This window comes from Lepisma saccharinum, chromosome 5, assembly GCF_977018435.1.
Source record: "Lepisma saccharinum chromosome 5, izLepSacc3.1, whole genome shotgun sequence".
Taxonomy (NCBI): domain Eukaryota; kingdom Metazoa; phylum Arthropoda; class Insecta; order Zygentoma; family Lepismatidae; genus Lepisma; species Lepisma saccharinum.
Window position 1 is genome coordinate 11,470,997 of NC_139233.1, and position 23,294 is coordinate 11,494,290.

The window sequence follows — 23,294 nt, forward strand, 5'->3', positions numbered from 1 at the left end:
AAGATAATCTGCGAGTTTGCAAAGGAGCGTTTTTTGATGTCTATGGTTTCCTAGTGCTGGCTGTTTATGTTAAAGGCGGAGCATGTCCACTCGTCTGGTCCCCCTCGAACATCCGGTTACGCTTACGGTGCTATGAGCGTTATATGAAAGGGCAAAATGGAGATTACTCCCTCTGTCCCATAATTATTGTCCGGTACACTTTTGTTCGTTGTCCCATAATATTTGTCCGATAAGCAAACTGTGACATTGGTGTATACAGAAGAAGAAAATTAAACACCGGAATGAGTCATATAACGTTATTACTCAAGGATCAGTACAAATTTGTCGATCAAGTATCCAAAAGAACATAAATAAAAAGTCACCATTTTGGCATACCGGACTATAATTGTGGGACAGAGGGAGTATTTTACAAGGAAATAGGGTGCCAGCTGTGTAGCATATGGTTGCACAGTTCGATCGGGAACAAATTTATTGAGTCAAGTATCACTTCGCAGGTTGTCGTGTCGCTTCGGTTCGAAAAATTTCATTGATCACTGAGGATTCACTTTTAAGTGGCACGGAGATTACACACCGAAGCGACAAGCAACAGCCCCTTATACTCGAAAGGTAACAATTCACTTTGCATACGAGTACAACAGACCGAGGCGACACGATGCATGGTACTGATAAAACAACAGTCCAGTCGAAAGGAAGCTTTCAGACTGCAGCGGTACGTGTCTCTTGGAAACCAAGGTTCAAAAATGAACAACACCTTCCGAATTAAAGCGACACGACAAATTGCAGGTGTCGCTTGTCGCTTGGACTGGGCCTTTTTTATCATTACTGTGCATTGTGTTGCCCCGGCCTGTTATTTGCGCAAGCGTGACTGGTGAATTGTTTGCTTGAGATAGAATGTTTCTGTGCGAAATCCCGATATCGCTTGTCGTTTCAGTCTGAAAACTCCCTTGTTGTTTGAAGTAAATTCATGCAAGTGAATGTGGCATGCCATATCATTGGTTTTCCCTAAATCCCTCGGGCAGAAAGGCTACGTTGAAAGCACATATATTTAATAGCACTTGTTATGTGTCATTTACTTCTACACATTTGTTGGCAAAGATTCACTTAAGCATACTTTATAATATATCACTAGTTTTATAGAATTATCTTTCTCTCACTTTTCCATTTACAAAATAATTGAATATATCTAATCTTTCGTACGTTTTGAGTTCGTCGTGCGTGTACATGAGATACTTGTATGTAGTATGCTATACAACTGGCGGCCACAAAGACACGTCAGATTTTAATAATCTGCCCTGCGGTTGATCATCCGACGGATTCTAGACGTCCACTGCTACATAGTAGAACTTTAACAAATACCTTTCTTGACTATCTTCGCACAACTGACGAAGCGCTGAAGCGCTCGCTCATTTCTTCGTATGCCGGCGAATCTGCACTGGCAACAACGGGGACTGACCTAAACCGGAAGTTCCGGGGGACCGGGCAAGACTCACCAATGTTTATGTTTACATTTTTAACTCTGCCCATAGAAAATTGATAGATTCTCCTTTTCTCGATAAAAAAAAAGTAAAGAGATGACGTGCAGTGCATTCGTGTTCAGTTCATTAATATTTAGGTATTTATGCAAAGCGATGAGATGTGTACCTGACAAATATGATTAGCTGAAAATGAAAATCCTTGTTATTACAATACAAGTGTATTAATAAATATTTGACTTTTTTCTGTGAATGAATCCTGCGAATCTCAGGTATGCATAATGCAAACCCGAGTTAAAAAGCTTGTTCGGAACTCTTCGAGCCAATCTCTAGTTCATACTTTTTTTTATAAAAGCACAAAGCAGTAATTCTCCAACATTCTTCAAATTGTTCGTCCACCTTTAAGCCGGCTTTAGACGAAAGCATTTCCATTAACATTTTTGCTAGCACAAATGCTACGTAAATGCTTCCAAAAATCTTATAACAAATAGTACTTTACAGTTTTACACCAAATCATTTCATGGATCATTTCGGTTAGCTGTTCCAATTACAATGTACAATGCATTCTACGCGAAAGCACGTCGAGTTGCACTGTGTATGGTGAGTGCACGGTGTTTACAATGGAGTCCAGTCCAATCGTAGCCGACGAGTCCAATAGTGTGACGTCACAGCAGACGACGCGCTGGGACTGAGTCTTCGCAACGAGAGAACTTGTTTTCTTGGTATCCAACTGAATTCTATTTTCCTTCGGAAGGGGTAGCTTTAAATATTGTGACAGCAGTTATGAAACAAAATTATGTTGCGTATCGTACATCAATGAAAAGATGAGATTTCGGAGAATACGTATATATATAAATATATCTTACAGATGAGAATGTAAAGAATAAATGGAGTGGGAAATCGAGTAAAGTGAATGCTCCAAAAGAAATCTCAGCCAATGGGCGTCGTCGGTTCAATCGCCTCAGGCAGCTGGTTTCCCATCATCCATCGACAAGTAAGGTGGCAAGTACCGTGTGAGGCGAAAACTATAATAGCAAATTGGTAGCCAGTCCAACGTCAACTAGAGCATTCCTACTGGATATCCAGTTCCGTGGGATTCAGGCTTATCTACAAAGCCGACTAACCAACGAAATATTTGCAATTCAGGCGATGCGAAAGTTTTAATATATAAATGTTAATGTAATGTTTGTTCATTTGTGGCTATGCACGGCAGTGCGGCGTCCTTGTCGTCCATATGAGCGGCCGCCCCTGTTCAAAAATAGTTTTTGTGCTTTTTTTCCATTATTAATGTCAAATTGAACGTGTTGAAAAAATAATTCAAATAGTTTGTTAGAACACAAATGCATTAGCACCAACTTCTACCCTTTTAACGAGAATAATAACGCCTTTCATACTACTACTACTGATAATAATAATAATGTTGGTCCTTGGTTCGAATCCCGGCTTGGGCATGGATGTTTGTGTGTCCATTCATCAATTTCATCATATCATCACTCATCCCCATCTTCGCAAATTAGCGAAAAGTGGCACATGAAGCGAAGTAAAATAAAGCAAATCAATATTATTATTATTATTATTGGTACGTTTACCCTGGTACTTGCCCACCAGACAAAAATTCGTGGTTGCGCCTCTGCGCGAATTACCCTAATGTCTGGGCCAATAACCTTACTGGTCACTCGAAGAAACTGAGTGTTGAGAAAGGAAAATAGATTCGTTATAAAGATAACATTCTTTTGCTATGTTCATGCCAGTTTTCCTGAATAGTCGAACGAGTGTATTTCACTTGTGTAGTTTGTAGTTCCAACTTCAAGTCATGGCTATTTATAATTTTTTATTGCCGTATGAAAACATAAGAGCATCTTCTGAAATTCAAAAGGTACGTATTATTTGTGAAAATGCTTTCCGGTGTTTCAATTTCCGCCTGCTTATTGCGAAAAAAAATGAAATTGCGCGGGAAAGTCATTTGAATAATACAGACTGCTGGGAGAAGTGTTGTTTTAATCAAGTTTTGATTAGAAGAAACACAATTATATGTAGCTATTTATATCAAAAGAAGAGAGAAGCTTCAGCATTTTTTTTAGAGCAATACGTGGTAGCTTTCGATAGCATGCCACCCCAAGAAATGTTGGGAAAGCCTTTCTTGTCGACCTACCACAGCGGACAGAATCGGTATCACCAAAGATGGCGGAGAGATCTCTGTACCTTAGACAGTGTGCAAAATATTTGTTTCTGTTAATAATATGACATTGCAAGTAAAGGAATGAAACTTGTTTTTTTCGCTAATATAGTGTCTTTGTATGCAGGTTCACAGCATGACCCATCCACAGGAACCTTGTGTAACAAGTTCACAGGACACCTCCTACAGTTTGTCAGAGGAAAGGAGATCGGGTATGTATTCGTGTTACCTTAGTATGGCCGCTTGTGAATTGTTTTTAGTGTTTATCAATGCAGTTTTACGTGATACACGTTTATGCTAGTAAAACCCACATGAAGAAACATTTCAGTGTGTGTTGCGTGCATACATATAAAATATACTGGTACGGATATACAGAATTTTAGGAGTTCGGTCATGTTTACATCACCAATGTTTACATTTTGTTTCCGAATAAATCGTGTATAGAGTCGTACTGAAAAGGACTTTAGATGCGATCAGTATTTATGTAAATTCAATGAATAATTATAATGTTTCCCGTAGTGCATTGTAAACGTAGGTCGGAACTCGTCACATTGTTGTTGAGTGTCTCGTACCTATTAGACATGTGGGTACTACTTTACTATACCGGAGACACCTATCAATGATTTATTTCGCAATTTTTTACATTGCTAACGTATGCTAACGTACTATTCTGCATTGCGGAACATTTCTTTAGGTGAAATAATGAATTTCTAACGAAAATAATGTCTAATTCTTACATCAACGAGTACTTTCTGTTGTTCCTTATTTCCAACATACCATCCACGGGTAGCCACAAAAACCATTGACGTTAGCCCAAAAATTTACGATAGCCCCACGAACCATCACGGGGACGAGGTATGCCTATTAGGTTAGGTTAGGCCTGTTAGGTTGGGTTCCATTAGCACTCCTCTCGTTCAATTTAGCATGTATGGACAATACGAGAGCGTATTGTGCTCTCGTCCAGAAAGCAAATGGCGGCAGCAGCAGTAGCACGTCTGAAATAGATTTTCGTAAAAAACCACATGCATTCGCATTAAAATGGATCAAAACTACATTCCCGAACATCAACAACGCTACAGGAAATGATTTGCGTAAGTACTTTCTCCTGTAAATTTGAAGAAATCAGTCTCCGGTATAGTAGAGTGTTACCGACATGTGCAGAATATGAATGCATTCCTAAAATTTAAATAGAATTTTATATTCGTGTGGGAAGGGAATACGATTCACTTTTGGAAACTTCAAATTACTTTCCTGTCGCAAGAAGATTTTACGTTCATTGCAAATGTTCAGAATATTTCCATTGGTTATGACTAGGGCTAGGATTTTGATGACCTCAAAATTGCCAAAAAATGACCTTTAAAAAATGCATTTATGACCTAATAAATGCAAGAAAATGCCCTATAAACTTAGAAAAATGACCTAAAAATTCTGAAAGATTTGTAGAACAAATTTATAAACTACCAAGAGAAATTCAAATTACAAATTAACATTACAGTATGTATCACATGTTCATTGCGTATGGTAGCAGAAGTAAGAAAGTTCACTTTTTGTCATCTTTTACACTTTAAGTACTAAGTTGCAGTACACAATGAAAATCATATGTAAATTTTAAAAAAATGAATGATGTCGGTTGTCGGACAAGACAATGTATTTACTGATAGAGGGGGAAATCACATTGTTTGAGCTGAATTGTTACACAACAGCTTCTATCAACAATACTGCACAGAATTTCTATCAACAATACTGCACACAGTCGTTCAGAACTGCTCTGAAAACAATGAGACAAGAGTCGGGAACCTCTCTCCTTCAAAGGATTGCATTTGCATGTAAAATGCCCTTTTTTCACCAAAATGTAGAAAAATGCATAATATGAATTTTAAAAAGCCGAAAAATGACATAAACTGTTTAAAAAGTTTAAAAAATAACCTTTACTCCAAAAAGGGTTAAGAAATGCAAAAAAATGCCCTAACAAAGGCATCCCAATTTATTCACTTATGTGTAAGACACATTCCTATCTACTTATGCAACGTTTCTGCCTTACCAAAAGAAAGATGCATTTTCATCAAAATCCTAGCCCTAGTTATGACTTAATGGGAGTTTGGCCAGTCAGGGGCTTGGAGGATAATTCACACTCCACGTTTTACCAACTAACTGTGAATTACATGTGTATTGCCTTACAATGTTTTATCGTAAACTGAAACTTGCTTTCATACATAGTACTGAATATATATTATTGAGATATGTGACACATTTATGTATGGACCTCATTAGGAATCTGCAGTATTGTAGTGAGCCAAGTTCCAATTGCTTAATTGCGAACTAATAGTGGTGCACACGCATTTCTAATATGGTTTGATTTCTAATTATGGTAACAGTTAGGTATAGTGAAAACACATTTCTTCAAATTTACAGGAGAAATGACGGGAAAGTACTTACGGAATTGAGTTCCTGTGGACTTTTGGAAGCTGGGAATAGTGTTTTTTCCATTCGTGCAACTTATTCGGCCGGTGAATAATGTCATTTTCGACATTAATGTATCTTCGTTGCATGATAGCTTGTGCCACCATTACCGTCGACTACGTGAATCAAATGTTCCATGTGTTTGAATGTGTAACCCCCTGTCAGTGTAGCAACCACGCGGTAGTTTTACCAAATGACGTGAGCATTTTTTTTTTTTTTTTCCCCAATTTAATTTTCTATGTTTGCCTAATCTAACCTTCCGTGAATGGTTTGTGGATCAATTTTCACTTAAAAACCTTTTGTGAATAGTTTGTGCGGCATTTTTCGGTTCATAAGTTTGGAAACACTGCATATCAGCTGACGACAGACAACGTGAGTCAAGATTTGCCCGCCATATAGCATCGACCAATAACTACTTGTAATGTGAAAAATTACAATTTTTTAAGTGAAAAAAACAACATAATCCTAAGTTGAAAAATGTTCCGCTAGATGCATATAAGGTAAGTACAAATGTAAATAATTCGGAAATAAATGAGTTAAATGTGTTTTCACTATATCTAACTGGTACCCTAATTATATCTGTAGACATAGACTTCCTCAGCATAGTGATTACGTACTGCATGTTTTCTTGAGAATAATTTTTCTGTAACCATTCCGTATAGTGGAGACGGATTGGTTATTTTTTACACAAGAAAGTACTTAACAGAAATCATTTTCTGTAGCGTTGTTGAGGTCCGGGAATGTAGTTTTTATCCTTTTCAACGCCAATTCATGTTTTCTTCTGGAAAAATACCTCTCCGACACAGAATTGCTGTTGCTGCCATTTGCTTTCTGCACGTGAACACGATGTTCATGTGTTTTTTGATGACATAACCCCAATAAGTGTTGCAAACCGTGCCATGTTTTCGCAAGAAGATGACATGTCTAGGTTGCATCGTGAAGTTTTTTAACTATGTTTGTCTAACCTTACCGGTAATGGTTTGTGGGGCTAACGTCAATGGTTTGTGGGGCTAACGAGGTATTAGCATAATTTCCAAGTGGACTCCAAATCGACAAAACACTGCTACATCATGCGATTAACCAGTACGCTATTGCCATATTGCATGTTAGAGAACCGAGAAAAGGAAGAACAATAAGTACTCGTAAATGTAAGAAATATACATTATTTTCGTTAGAAATTCATTATTATACCTAAAGAAATGTTCCACAATGCAGAATTGTACGTTAGCAATGTAAAAAAGCGCAACATAAATGATTTCTAGGTGTCTCCACTATACGGAAGTAGTACCAATTTTTCTCTTCCATGTACTTTTATATGATTTCCATTTGTTTACTGTCATCGTTATGGACTGCTGCTGTCATCTAAGGCATGTGCATGCGGTACAAAGGATTTCTCTGCTTCGGACCTGTTATTACATGATGTAAATTCTTTCACTGGTAGGCTAGGCAATGAAGTTTAGTAGTGTTAAAAATGTCTCAAGGCTTTCATATCTTATCTCTCTTCATGATATATATGTCTTGAAGCGTCACATGTTCATCAGACAGCATGAAAATACGGCAGTAGAATGTGTCCCAAGATGACTGTGCTCAGTTAATGTATATCTTGGGTTCTTGCGCACGCTAATTTTTTACAAATTTTTTAATATTTTGCAAAACTATTACTTTCTCGAATATTCAAATTTACACTCAATATCATTTCCACTATTCTGCAATACTGACTAACTCTCCAAAGAAATCATAAAACATTTGGAAGAGCTACCTGTAGGGTGTACAAAGAAAATGATCATATTCTATCGCATGTTATACCTGGTAGTTACTTTATGACTTCAGTGTCAATGACTTTATAAGTGACCAGTTCATAACTTTGTAATAATTTTTAGTAATTATACTCATTCTTACTCATGAAATGTAAATTTCAGTATAGTAAATTCCATGTGCCTACATGGAACAGATTGTCATGATATTTCCCTATTTTCACGATATCTGTATTACATAATTTTACTTAACTTTTTTTAAAAAAAAGGTAAAGTGCTCCCCTGTGCATAGCACTACGCCATGAAGGCGTATAGGGGGTGTGGGGGTAATGACCCCCACTTTCTTGATCCGGTCGTGGTTGGGGATGATGTGATCAGCATCACGCCCCTGACCGCCTTTACCCCCCAGGGTTTCCGCCAGGTACCCATGTTATTCGACGCTGGGTTGGGGGCGGGGCTGCTTCTATCGTTAGAAAAGTTCCCGGATTTGAACCGGCCTGGGATCGAACCCAGGACCTTTAGCATGGTAGTCAGACGCGTTACCGACTGAGCCACTTAACTTTTCACCCTGTAATTATCAAAGCTTTTTTTCAAAATAAAAATTATGATTTTTATGCAAATGTGTTACATACATATTCATGTATGACTATTCCACCACTCACTTTATCAGATCTGTGTTCATTGACATCCATACCACCCTCCCTATGCCTCTCTAATCCCTTTAAATTTTTTTCGCTTGCCAACCCCTCCCCAATGGAAAATTCTGTATAAGCTTTTTTGTGTGAACGAACCACACCCTTATGAATTCTAAGATATTTTTCATAATATTAATTCTTGCTTTGTAAATATGAAACTTTTCAGATAAATAAATGATCATTCTGTAGGTACAAATTGATTGCGAAACATTAGCTTTTATTAATTTTTTTTCACTGGTATGATCTTTGGTCAATACAATATCAGTCATCCTATGGCCACATTAAAGTATGTTGTAATTGTCCTTGCTACAATGGTGCATATTTTGTAAATTTTGATTTGTATACATAAGCAATGTTCTCTCTGTAGTGTAACTTTTAATATACTGCCTGTGTATATACCTCATGTTAATGGAATTTTTTTCCTACAGGTGTTTGTGCATTAGTTAGTAGACTCAATTCATCTGGCCTTGACGAAAATGACTCCGTGGACATTTCAGCAGAGCAGGTCAAGAAAATACATGACACTTTTCCATGGATGTCCAAATTCTGCAACAAATGCCAAGCTGCAGTGGGAGGCAAAAGTGTTAAAGTTCTGGAAAATCTTGTAGCAACGTACATTCAGTAAGTAAAGAAGACGTTTTGGTACATTATTTCATGAGACAGTAAGAGTTATTTTTCTGTGGGAAGGTTTATGTAATGCAATGGTATGAACAATGCTAATCTCTCCGACAGGCTTGTATGTATTTTATGAATACCAATTTGTCCATATCTCTGCAGTAACTGCTCAAGTTCTTTAGAATATTTCAGAACTATCAAGCTTTCAAAAATTGTAGGATTCTCACTGAAGCATGTGTATTTCCACATTGTGTGAATTTTGTGGCTGACTTCCAATTTTATTCCACAATTTTTTTTAAAAATGAAAATATACTTTAAATTCCCTAGCATTGATTCAAAATTTCAGTAGAGTCTCTGCAATTTTTATATTGATGTGGAATTGTCTGTTGCTAAGTTGGTCTGACTGACTCTTCCACCATTCTCCGGCAGAAATATTCAGAACAGGGACAAGGTAGCCAGCAAAAATATGCACTGAGTTCTACGCTGAAGCCCAAGATCCTGACTACTAAGTCAAAAAATGTGTATGTGCTTGTTTGGCATCAAATGTTAATATAGTCTTCTGGAACATTTTTTAGTAATATATACGTATATACCCATAAAATCTGATGATGATTTGTTTTGTAGCGCATTTTTAAAGTAATTATCTGTTTGCATTTCAGGAAAGTTTCAGTTAATGTGAAAGATTGTTACTTGAAACCAAACCGAGCTGCCAAACTAAAAAAGTGTATGAGTGATATCTTGGTGTTCTTCCACCTGCGATACCAGGACACTAAGGAGGTAAAACATTCAGTTCATTTAATATTTTATTTTCCACAATAACATGCTATAGATTTACATGTTTGGTTTATTAACCCTAATAATGGAGTATGAATTATCTATGAGAATGCTTTCTTAACCTTTGGCATCCTGATGGTTGATTTTGGAACCATGCCATGTATTTCCATTGAGGAAGGGTGGTCAATATTTCGACCAGCAGCGCTTGGCAGCAAATAACGTGCCATTTCTTGAAAACTACACATGATTTTTCAGTTGTCTTTTTGATCTTTAGTATATATATGAAGGTATGATATACTCAAATTACAAAACATATCTTTTGTTACTATTATTACCATGTGCCATTTGAAAAGGTCCTTTGTTTTCCTTTGTTACCCCCGTAATAATATGGAATAGATTTTAAAAAATGGTCATAACTTCTAAACTACTGCATCTTTTTAGAAAAAATTGAATTGTGCAAGGAAGAATGATTAAAAAGGAACATTTTAAGCAAGGTCCAACAATTAATGGTTGGGGGGGGGGGGCAAAGGCCCGATTGCTGAAATTTGCTTGGACCATGTGGTAGTGCACGGCTGCAATTAAACTATTTCTTGAACTTTTTTCCTTAACATACCTCTGAAGGTATTACATACTCAAATTACAAAAATCCATTTCTACTATTGTTAAACTCTGAAAAAGTTTTGTTTTTCTATTGTTACTATGGGACAATTGAGTGACACTGTAACTTCTCAACCACTTCATCTTTTTGAAAAATTTAAATTCTAAATATAAGAATGAGTGAAAAGCAACATTTCAAGTAACATCAAAGATGAAGGGGGCAAACTCCCAGTGTGACGACTATTAATGACGATGACGCTATAGGTAGCTGAACACGAATCGATATAATCTTGTATAATATGACTCGCAAAGAAATAAATATGTCGTCTAAAAAAATGGGAACTCTTAAACTAATTTAATATTAAATCTTTTCCATGTAATAGTTCCTGTCTCAGTTGTTGATAAAATTGACGCAATAGCGCACGTTGAGACACATGCCAAAGTGTGTTGTGAACATACACTACAACCATTAAGGCAAATTTCAAGCTTGGCATTTCTTAAAATAATTTAAGAGGCGATATATAATGCTACACTAAAGAATACTTCCTAAAATACAAATTTACAAGTAAAACAGTAATGTTATCTTTTAAAGAATATTATATTCATCACAAATTATAATTTTTATACTTATTGCATGGCCATGCCTACGTGTATTATTCTACAATAATTATTACAGTAGGTACTTATACATTATTTCACATAATTCGTGAATAAATGTGCTTTTTGGTTCTATTTTAAGACTACGTTACAAAGTTACCAGTGTATGTATGAATATTTGTAAACACTGTTGGTACATTTAGAAGGGCATATTTGTTGTGTTAAAAAAATCTATCTTCTTATGTTGAACTTGTTCCCTTCATTAGTGTTACTATTGAAAGTTTTTTATGTGTCCAAGAAGATTCCAGCCTCCCTTACCTGGAGCTGTGTTAAAAATAATATACTTATCTGTCTGCTTTGTTATGAAATATCACTCTTATTACACCGCAGTGCAATTTCACTTTTGTCCTATTAATACACTATGAACTATAACCATGTACCACTATTTTCCTTTTTGAGCATGATTTTTCCTAAATTGGGACTTATATCCCCCAAACTTGACAATTTGTGGCCCGGATGCTTATCTGCGTGTCCTTTTGGTAGCCAGCCATTTTTTGTTGTGTAGTCTCGATCCCAGTATCCATCACTTTCAAGTTTAGATATGGACACAGACCAATGAATGAATACTTTTTTATACATCATAAATGTACCTTTTGAGATAAACTGCTGTTTACTTATTTTACAAGGACTAATATATAATAAAATTATGTTTTATACAATTTAACCTTTAAGACTGCCGGGTGGGTATACGGAAGTAACCCCTATTCCAACGAGGCTTTTCCCGTGCGATTTTTAAATTTTTACACTTATTTCGAAAAACGTAACTCGTACACTATTGGCCCAATCTGCTTTGGGTAAGTTTTGTTTCTGAGACACCAGGGCATGCAACTGTGTACAATTCAGAACGCCAAAGTGAAAAAGACTGGGTAGGGTGGGATGTGCTCCCGAAATTTCCATGAAAAATATAATAAAAATCTGGACTTCGCCCCAACTTTCCCCACTCCTATGGGAAAAGGATGCAAACTTTAGCTTTCTTTTCATAGTATGGACCTTTAGTAATGGTTTCATGTCCTTAGCTCACACATTTACACCGCTGAGCAGGTTTGCCGAATGTAACCCCTGATTCACCTAGGCTTTTCCGTGCAATTTTAAAAAAAAATATTTCGGAAAACGTTATAACTCGTAGACTATTGGACCAATCTGCTTCCGGTAAGTTTTGTTTTGAAGTTAAGACACCACTTTCGAAATACTTTCCGTGTGTAGCTATGTACTTCGTGAGACAGTTTGTTTCTGCTGAAAATCCTTGTCCGGAATACCTTTCAGTAATGTTACGTTAGATGTCACGAGTGTCGACAATTTTTTGATCCTTCTGGACATTTTTTAATTTTGGAGACATAAGCACAGGGAGCTAAGTCAAGTGAGTAAGGTGGATAGTCCATTTTTGTATTGGATTTCCTAATCAGGAACTCGCTAACTCTTACTGCATCATACACTGTGACATTGTCATGGTGAAGAATCTACTTGTCAGGCTAGAGCTGTTCTCCAAACAGATTCTCTGTTCGAATCTGTCGTGCTGTTTTCCTATTCATAGAAGTCTTCAATTGGAGGGCTTCATTATTTGTACTCTTGCTACATTTGCATGTGTCCTTTGCATTTTTGGCTGCCCACTTTTTAGGTCAACTTTCATATCTTGTTGCTGTTCCTTGAACTGCCGGTGCCATTCATCAACACCCAATTTCTTCTTAGCATAGTCACTGTTAACATGGCTAATGTTTCATTAGCAGTTTTACCAATCTTCACACAAAAACTTTATATTTATCTGCTGCTCTAAATTGTCACTAATTTTTCTGCCAACAGTATACCATGGACACACTAATACTCTGCCGCTTGGGAATGAACAACTCATTTGGTCTGTGGCTTACGTAAACACAAGTTGGAACATGTTCATGGGTACATGAGTTTGCCTGAGACATGCTGCAGTCATGTGGGAATTAAATTATCACATCTCCTATAGTGTAATAAGGGATGTGTGTGTAAATACAAGAAAACTTGTACAAATGTACAAGAGCAACTAATATACAGTGGAAACCTGATTTTAGATTATTTGCATTATTCAATCAATCTTGATCATCTTAACATAGCGAAATGTCATAAAATTATCCTCGATTTTGATTTTTCTGCATTTAAGATCGGTCCCCTGAAAAATGTAAAATAGAGGTTCCACTGTAATTAGTTAAAAAGTTCAAAGGTATTTCAGTATGAAATACACATTTGAGTGTAAGGGCCTCCCCGAAGGTGTAGTGGTAACGAGATACACATTTGAGTGTAAGGGCCTCCCCAAAGGTGTAGTGGTAACATCAAGGGGTCCCGGGTTCGATACCCAGTGGAGGCACAGTGGTTCGGATCCCACTTTAAACAGTAGGTATAGTCCCGATCACCCTATCTGTGCATAAAGTGAACTTAGAACAATAATTCAATCAATCATTTGATGGCAAGATCGATTTGAAGTAACTTTCACATTTGCATAGTAAGCACAGTGTGTGCATGTAGGTTTTTAAGATGTATTACACACTTAGTATCACTATCTTTTTATCCACAGACATTTGAGCATTCTTCATGGCTGGACAAGATGAGTGAATTGGTGTCCATGTACATAGACATGGAAATTAAAGCTTCAAGGTAAGAGAAGAACTCTGTTTAAAATTATATTCCAACAGGTACACATCCACGAAAAGTAAATGATTTCTAAAGTACCAAGTTCTACATCTGAATCCAGTTTTTAGTGGCGATGGGATAGATTAATTGGTACTCTATCCGGTAGCCGCTGATTTAGGCATATTGGTGTATCGGTTTATTGGTAAAATTGCAGATTATTTTACCGATCTGATATATCTAAATGTCTCACAATTTAGTGCAATATTCTGCCATTTTGTTATAATTTTTCTGGATATGAACGTACAATCTCCATGCTGTAATTTTCTTAAAAGTAAATATCTAGATATGCAGCTCTTTTGCATTGCAGTCATTTGCTAACACACACACTTAAGGAGATGAATGAACCATTTAGATTCTTCAAGGACTACTTTGAATTTTATATTGGATCGGTATCGGCCCATCCCTAGTTTTTAGGTTCATTTCTCATATTTTTATTTAATTTCAGTTAATTTCGTGTGCTATTCTCAGTTTAAAATTTTCAGTAGTGCAGTCTTATAAATGTTGAAACTTCCATGATATGGTGTCTATTTCTAGTGGTGTTGTCACCAAAGTGAGTGGTGTCATAGAGGAGGGAGAAGACATTTCTTTTGTCACTATAAGCCACATATTTGTGGAAAAAATTTGATCACAAATATTTTCTTGTCAGTAAAAGAATGACTGAGCATCTTCTTCCTTGCAGTGTCGTTGAATAATTTTTATTATTGTAGATCTTATTTCCAAAATTGAATTTTTCATCTCTTTCTACTGTTCTTTGATTTTTTAATTAAAAATTCTCAGCATAATTTATGTCTTTATATTTGTTCTTTATATCGAATAATGATTTCTTTTACATCCAAACACACAGATTTGTATTATATGTACATACATTCTTTTGAATATTCGACATGGTATTGTATAACCAATATTTATATTATATTTTTTTTTAGGAGGGGAAAGGAAAGTATGAAGAAAATTGCTTCAAGGTTGATCTGCGCACTGTACATATTTTTAGGTAAGATCTTTTTTTGCAATTTTTTGAAAATTCTTTTAAGATGCAGGTAACTGATTTTTTAGTGGAAAATATTTGGAATATTATTTTTTGGATTCTTGTAGAGGTGTGTGCGCTTTAAAAAATTAACAACTTTTTGTGGCCATTTTTCCAGTATCCTGTCAGTATTCCCTTATTTTTCCTTTCTAGTTGTTTTATATATAAAATTTGCATCAGAATGGCTTCATATGAAACATATAACATAATGTACATCCATATTCTTCATGTTAGAGTAAGTAACCTTTATATTTAATTTTCAGATAATTCTGTGGAGCATATATTGGACACACTTTTGAAGACAAAACTAATTACAAAAAATTACAGGGAGATAGGTGTTTTAATTCTTAGGTAAGTGTGAACATATTTCTCCTACATTTGGATGGCTTTATGAACTTTTTTGACATGGTACCAAATGAACAAAGTGTAAACACGTTATCCATCTGGGTGGTCTGTGGTGAGAAATGCAATTAACATATACAGGTAAACGAAAATACATTTGTCAGTATCCATAGCAGAGTGGGTACTGTAACACACTTTGAGACCAGAGGTCCCAGGTTCAAACTCTGTGTAAGGCATGAATGTATCATTGTGGTAGTCCCATCATTCATTTCATCGTTTATCACTACTGTTGTAATTAACACAAAAATCCCGAAACAATGTAAAATAAATAGATAGATATTAAGGAGAGAAATATCACATTGTATTAGGAAAACCATGAGCCAGTATGAGATTTGTGAGACCCATGTTATTTTAACCTTTCCTCCCAAGGCTTGGTTTCTTTGCAAGGAGTAGATTTGTTATTAATCGAGACTAATTCTACACATCTGGTTTCATTATAAAAGTACAACAATAATTGTAGTTTTCGTGTTTGTGGTAATTTTGTAATTTGATTATAAATAATGTGATAATTGTGCATTTACCAGGAAATAGGGATGGGCCGATATGAAATTTTGGCCGATACCGATATAAAATTTACCGATACCGATAACCGATATTTAGAGGCACATATTTTTGGTAAATAAAAAAAGCAAAATTTCGGTATAAAAACAGTCAATTTCGGGTTCAAAAGCGGTAAATAAAATAAAATATCGGTGTTATAGCGGTGAAAAAATGGATGAAAAGTGGTATATAAAAAGACATATTGGTTTTAAAATTGTGAAAATAATCCTAAATTTGATTTAAAAACTACACTTATTCCACAGAATTAACATTTCACTTCTAATAGCACATTATCAGAGTATTAAGATTATTTCTGTGTAAAGGACTCCCTTTTTGCTTCTCCAATATTAACAGCAGAATTAATCAATTTTCCGGGAATTGCATAACTATCAGGATAATTCAGACCTCAGAAGGTGTCGCGTCGGTGAATAAACCCTGAATTTCATGTTTAAGAGGTAATTTCGCTTTTTGCAGTTCATTTCGCATTATTTCGTGACAGAATATGGTCACAAAATGCACCTCACACCTTTCAAAAACATGAAAAATTAACACTACAATGTGTTTTTTTTTTTTCAAATTTCGTTTTTTTGTCAAAAACGAAATATGCATGCCCCTACCGATATTCTACCGATCCGATATAAAATTAGAAATGGTCCTTGAAGACCCTGAAATTGTCATTGATCTCCGTAATAAATGTGGGTTTGAAGCTGATTGCAATGCAAAAGAAGTTTAATATTTAGACATTTACTTTTTCAGAAAGTAGGGCATGGAGATTATCCATAAAAATTACAATAAACTGACAGAATTTTGCACTAAATTATAAGATATTTATCGATATATCGGATCGGTAAAATAATCGGTAATTTTACCGATAAACCGATATGCCTATATCTGCCGATACCGATAGAGTACCGATTAATTGGTCCCATCCCTATTAGGAAATGTTGATTGCCCTTTTTTAAAAATTAATGTTTCTTTGGTTAGCATGGTATGAAACTAGAGAGCTCTGTTACACAACTTGGCATGAAGAGGTTATTACAGTGGAACCTCGATTTTACGTTTTAAACCAAGCTGAACATTGGGGAACATTTTATAGCAATTTGTTCTATGGAACCATGAGTATTAAATGTATGATGCAGGGAAGTGTAAAACCCAGGAACGTAAAATCGGGATTCCACTGTATAGAGATTGTAAAATAACAAAAATAAAATACTATATCAATACCAAACATTTTTTCGACACAAAAAATTAACTACAGACACAAGTGATTTTCAAATTTATTACCTTAGTGTGACTTACATAAAAGGATGTTGGTTCATGAATTGAAATGGAATTTCCATTTTTTGGACATTTTCTTTCACTGGTGAAGGTGGCTGTGGAGCAGCGGCTAGTGTGCCAGGAAGTAAGAGTGCATCTGCCTGCAAACTGGATGCAACATCCATGTAACTAGAACTGCTAGCTATGTAATTAAATAAGCTTGTACAATTACATTGACAGTTACAATTAAAATGGGCATATACCTTGTTAAAGAGGTGTTGGAAATGATGTCCTCCTGCATCCACACATTTACGCCATATTTATAGGAAATTTTCACCAACATGTATCAGTTACTTCAATTTATCTCCTGATATTTTCTTTCTTCAAGTTTAAAAGCTTGGTAGCTCGCCACGCAGATGTCATGAAAATGTATGTTCCAATTGTGCTTCAACGTCGTCTAGTTTCTCCTCAGTAACCACATGCAGTTTTACCCTTTGCGTCTTATGAAGAACAGACCCTGTTTCCCTAAATTTGTTCACAAGCATCCGATCATTGACTGTGAAACAAGGATATCTGGGTATTCTGCTGCAAAATGCATTCTAAGTTTCCTACAAGAATTCGTAATGACTAGGGCTCGGAAGTTGAAGACATATATTTAATAATAATAATAATAATAAAAAAAACAAAAAAAAACGAGGACCTAAAAACTGAAAAAAGGACGTATAAATGTGATCCAAATTAATTGATAACTTCAGTTTTAATTACATACAGTCAACTCTCGATTCAACGACCTTTCACAGTTCCCGGGAAAAGGGTCGTTATTTCGAAGGGGTCGTTATTGGAATTTGCCCCAATTTTCTGCTTAAACGGAGCTCAAACGGACACAAAGATGCATAGGAGATGGCAACACCATTTATCCTGGTAGTTATACAACCTGTTATGCACAGGACGCGTGTTGTGAGAAGGAAAATAGAACATGAAAACGTTTTCACAAAAAATAATGTTACTTTCAATTGTGCACAGTCGTTGCTTTTCCAGGAAATTCTTACAATTATAGTTCATGAGAAAGCCGTTTGCACCGAGACCTATGGAAAGGAAAACAATCTCTCGCTTATTGCAAGCGAAACTCGAAGAATCTTGACACCAGTTACACTGGTGCCAGCAAAAGTCGGGAGATAATCGGACAGAATGAATGTTGGATTTTATACGTGTCTAGAGTGCACGTCAAATCTCCTGCATATGGCCTTGAACTGCTGAACAGCACCAGCGAATCGCAGACGTGCGGCGTTGCCTAGTTCAGAACCTGTTTCACCTCGCTACTAAATCGTGTACCTGGCGCTCGGATATAAATATATTATTTCAAGTGTCAGTAGTTCAACAGATGGAAAGATAATGAATTTGCAAGTATGTACGAAAAACAAGCGTGATTGTAGCTTATACCGTTCCCTCTGTAGAAGCAATGTCATTATAAACGTATTTGCATTGTATCGTTTTTGTTCTCCCTTCGTTCCTGTTGCATTCCGAAACTTTCCGATTAGCGAAGGGAACAGGGCAGGTTCGTTCCCAGTGATGGTAGAAGGAGAAATTGACGAAGAGGATACCGTCACTGTTCGTTTTTCCCACGTTTTTAGTGTGTGTGTGTGTGTGTGTGTGTGTGTGTGTGTGTGCAGCATGTCGTTGAGTAAACCAAGTGGTAGTGATAGCGAGAGAAGAGAGAACAATACAGTGTTGTACGAAGCCAGGCACGACGGGTGATTTTTCAGGTGTACAATTTTTTAAAAAAAAAATGTTCGAGTGAAGAAGAGAGCAGTAAGATTGACTTTAAGAAGTGCCAGACTCTAACAGCTCAAGCGTGTGGTGTGAATCAAGCTACCGTTTCTCGGATATGTTCGGGGGCAAAACAATGTGGATCGGGGCCTGCTCCAATGTTTCAATCACCTAGAAAGCACATTGACGTACCAAAAAAGAACGACAAACTTAGATAACTTTGAAAAAGACGTAGTTCGTAGAACCGTCTTTGAAATTTACGATTGTGGCGAATTTTCTACTGCCAAAAAGATAACTTACTCTTTACGGGACAAGATATCTTACAAAGGCTGTACAACTTCCACCTTGAGAATATTGAAACAATTATGCAGTCCCTCTGGCATAATCAGGTATGTTCTTTTCTTCCATTAAGTTTATTATATGTTATATTATGTAATGTTCCGTGCTCTCCGTGACAAGGCGTTTCGCTCAACCACGCTGTCTCTTTTCCGTGTGAGATTTCGACATGGCACCGCTGCAGTGCACTGCTATTGGCTATCGCCATATGCAGGAGATTTGACGCGCACTATAGTGGAGCATTGTCTGTTACAAGATTAACTGGTAAGATTAGATCTCTCGGGAGAAACAACACAACCTTTCTAGGCACCAGACAAAAAAAAAAAAGGCAGGGCTGTAATTTTCGTTCTGGTTCGGCTGTGTAAAATACATCGCAAAAAAAAAAAACACGTTTTCTTTGCTTCAACCAACTCCATTCACCCTCCCCCCTTCCCCATTCAAGGGAGCAGTCCAAACTCCTTCTTTGACTTGCATTGTAATCCAGTGTGAAAAAGGAAACGCGCAACTTGCGATTTGTCTTCACCCAATGCGTATTCTAGGACACGTCAGCGTCCCAGTCGAAAGTCATTTAGGTTTGGAATTGAATTTAGCTTTAAACTGTATATTTAGTCCCGATTAGCCCATCAGCATAAAATGAACTGAAAACAAGCTTTGTCAAAATGGTAGATCGTTATTTACTCTCACGTTAATCGATGATTTAATGTTGGATTTAGGAGTATTCCCGATGTCAAACACCCACTCCTCCAAAAGTTTTCCCCTTGAATAATGTCTTTCTAATCGATCTCAGCGACCATTCCTACATTGAGCACTTTTTTTTCTTCACATGAATGGTTCTGAAGAAAAGCGAATGTGAATTAAATTTACAGTTTTGCTTATCAGAAGGCGCAGAACATGAAGTTGTTTTAACTCTTGTTTTCCTTTCTGGAGATCGAATTTGGTTATCGTCAAATGAAAACAGCTTTGCGAGATTCAAAACAATAACATTTTTCTTCGCGCTGGATGAGTCATTGCTGTTATCGGCAAGCAAGAGCTTTGCGGATGCTAGACAAAACACTGGCGCCAGCTGCATCGTAAAAACAAGGAGACCTGCTGGAAGTTCGAGCAACAGGTGGCGGAACAGAAAAGTCGCAGCATTTTAAAGATAACGCAACTGTCGAAGGCTGAACTTTTAACAGTAGTGTAAAGAAGAAAGAAATGTCCCTTGCTTTACGTTTTACCATGCAACAGACAATAATACGGGTAATATTTCCTATGCAGACAACAGCATAAAAAAAGACCTGAATTCTGCAATTATCAACATTGCCGTGCACACCAGTGGCGGAGAATAAGCTGGGAAAAGGGGGGAGGGTTAATTTTTTTATTGTTTTTGTTCGTTTTCAAGAATATATCCAGAACTGGTTGCCCCATTTTAGACGTTAAAGGAAGAGGGGTGGGTCCACTTCCACCCTCGCCTGTAATCAGCCCGTGTGCGCACACGAGCAAGAAAATCGCCCCTCCCCCCTTTGCTGACAGGAAAAAGGGGAGAAGTCAGTCAGCCAACGGAACACTTTTTTGGCAGATAGCAGATATTACGACACAATTAGGAAAACGTATGAAGTGGGGAAACGGGAGTTATGATGCACGTAAGATCGAAGTAAACTTTTGTGGAAACCTGGATGACAACGCATTAAGCGGGTTGACGATCTTTAGTTTGCCTATGTGGCTTTGATTATCTCTAACAGTTTCGCTTTTTTATGAAGTGTTGCAGGGAACAAAGAACACGTTTTGAATGAAAGCGGTTACCGGAAGTTGTCGGCTACAAGACCGAAAGTTGCTCACTCATGGGAACCTGCTGAACTCTAGGTCAGAGCTGGACAGATGGGCCAGACTTCCAGGCGCCACGCATGTGTATTTTCGAACATTCCTGCGATCTTATCTCTCAAGGTGGTGTATTTATCGATGAAAGAGCTTGACCTGCCATACACATTGGCAAAGACTGCAAGTCCAGCAGTCATTTCGGACTGCTCCTTCCCTCCTCACCTGCGAGTTTTCAGCAGCTCACAAGGAAACAAGTCAAGGTCGATTTAAAATAACATCCAAGCACATTCGATCTTCTCTTCTCGAGTATCCAAGAGGAAGCATGGCAAAACAAGCCTGGCACGTTGGGTAGCGGCCGTCGGGTGCGGGGTAACATTGGTGCGCTTGAGGGAGGGGAGGGGGGGCAGAGGTCAAGTGCTATTAGATATCACTCAAGCATGGTGTGGTGGTGTCTATTTTTAGTTCAGACCCAATTGTGAGCGGTAGAGCGCTCATTAAGGGAATGATTGGGGGGGGGGGGAAATGCATTTTTCGGCCGATTTCCTTCAATTTTTCAACTTTTTTCTAAATTTTTGCCGGTTCCCGGGAAAAGGGTCGTTACTTCGAGGGGGTCGTTATACCCGGGGTCGTAGAATCGAGAGTTGACTGTACTTAATGAATAAAGAAATACAAAATTCTGGTGGTATGGAACACACAGTGCGAAAGAACTGAAAGCTTCAAAACAAGAGAAAGTTGCCACTTACAGCGCGACCTTCCAGACAAGGTATGGTTAAAGGACCTTGTACCATACCTGCTTCAGTCATCCAAAAATATATTTTTCTTTTTTTATTTACTACAGAAAGGATGCTTAAGGGGTGATGAACTGACGATGATTCGAATTGAGAATGGGCAGTAAAAACGTAGTCGAAAGAAGGTGAAGTTGTAACCACCTTTCTCTGGCCTACAATGACCCAAAATGAACATATATTATGTTGGGCCTTGTCTTCGGACACTAGGAAAAAAATGATTTTTCATCAACTTCCGAGCCCTAGGAATGATGTAAGAGTTGTACATAAAAATTCATTGTTTTGAATTGTACGGATAGCATGCCATTATTAGACTGGGAAAAGTACCAATAGCGTACGTAAACTAAAACAAAACTATCTAAAACACTTTTTAATACCTTAACACTTCACAAACACGTGCAAACTGAATACCAGTTATCTGCATACTGAAACACTGATGCCTCCAGTGCCAAGGTCAGCATACAGCTGTGGGTGTCTATATGTCAACGCATGCACTGTTACTCTTCCCGGCATGCCAGCTGTCTCTCCATTGCCATCTCTGCCATGAAAGGCACTGTGTTATTTATAACAGCAAACACTCAGGAGGAGAAGTGAGAAGTCCAAAATCAGAGATAGTGGATCTCAATGCCTACTAAATTTATAACCAAACTATCTGTAGCAGAAAAATATTCTTTAGAGTTCTTGAATAGGGGTAAAAACTGAATCTTGCTTTGCTGCATATTTTACATAACTGAATTTTACTTGTCTTTGTTCATTCTAGCAAGGTATTGAGTGAGGTACCTTCCCATGCTGTGAACAAGATGCTCTACATACGGTACCTGTTGGCGTTTAAACTGTGGAAGAAAGTAGTTCCTACGGCAGATGACAGGAGGGGTCTGAACAAGCTGGTTGCCCAAAAACTACCTGCTCCTCCACACTTCATGGAAAAGTGCAAGGATTTGGCAGATGTCCTGCCTAGGATTCCAAAGAAAAAGAAAAATATTACACTCTTTCTAATGCAGTCCAAATTCAATCTCAAAAATGCATGTCAGGTAAGAAGCCCTTTTTTTTCTGCCTGTTGGGGATATTTAAATGTTAACCTTGCCTCTTTAGGATGAAGTAAACAGGTGGGTAAAACCCAAGCAACAAAGTTTCTCAAAATATTATTTTTTTCCCCCAATTCAGGTTCATCCTTTAAGAATACAAACACAGTTTACATTAGGATTGCAGTTCAAATTTTTAGGGTGGGATATCCTCCCTCCTGGAATTTTGTTCACAAAATTTGCTGTTAAGTGTTGACCACAATACCATCAGTGTTTCATTTCTGGTAACAAGATGTGATTGAACTTTACTCCAAGTAAATCGGTAAATGAATGAAAAAATATACATTTCCATTGTTGTTAATGATGAGGCCAGCAATTGTTCCTTAGCTTTAGGGGTACAGTTGGACGTCGATTTAACATTTGTCAGTTGACTGAGATGAAGAAACTTAAAATGGGCAGAATTGTAAAATTGAAGAAAATTTGATAACATGTACTATTGGATGTATGAA

General features: G+C 37.1%; 1 protein-coding gene across 6 annotated transcripts in view; it reads left to right on the top strand.

The window, feature by feature from the left end:
• The window catches only part of LOC145987657 (uncharacterized), a 154,053-nt gene that overhangs the window by 79,638 nt on the left and 51,121 nt on the right, over positions 1-23,294 (top strand). For all 6 annotated transcript variants that reach the window (XM_083122164.1, XM_083122165.1, XM_083122167.1 and 3 more), the window contains exons 4-10: positions 3,776-3,860; positions 8,986-9,178; positions 9,832-9,949; positions 13,740-13,819; positions 14,782-14,846; positions 15,143-15,230; positions 22,524-22,794. In XM_083122164.1, coding sequence (XP_082978290.1) covers positions 3,776-3,860; positions 8,986-9,178; positions 9,832-9,949; positions 13,740-13,819; positions 14,782-14,846; positions 15,143-15,230; positions 22,524-22,794 — 900 coding nt within the window. The remainder of the gene's footprint in view (positions 1-3,775; positions 3,861-8,985; positions 9,179-9,831; positions 9,950-13,739; positions 13,820-14,781; positions 14,847-15,142; positions 15,231-22,523; positions 22,795-23,294) is intronic.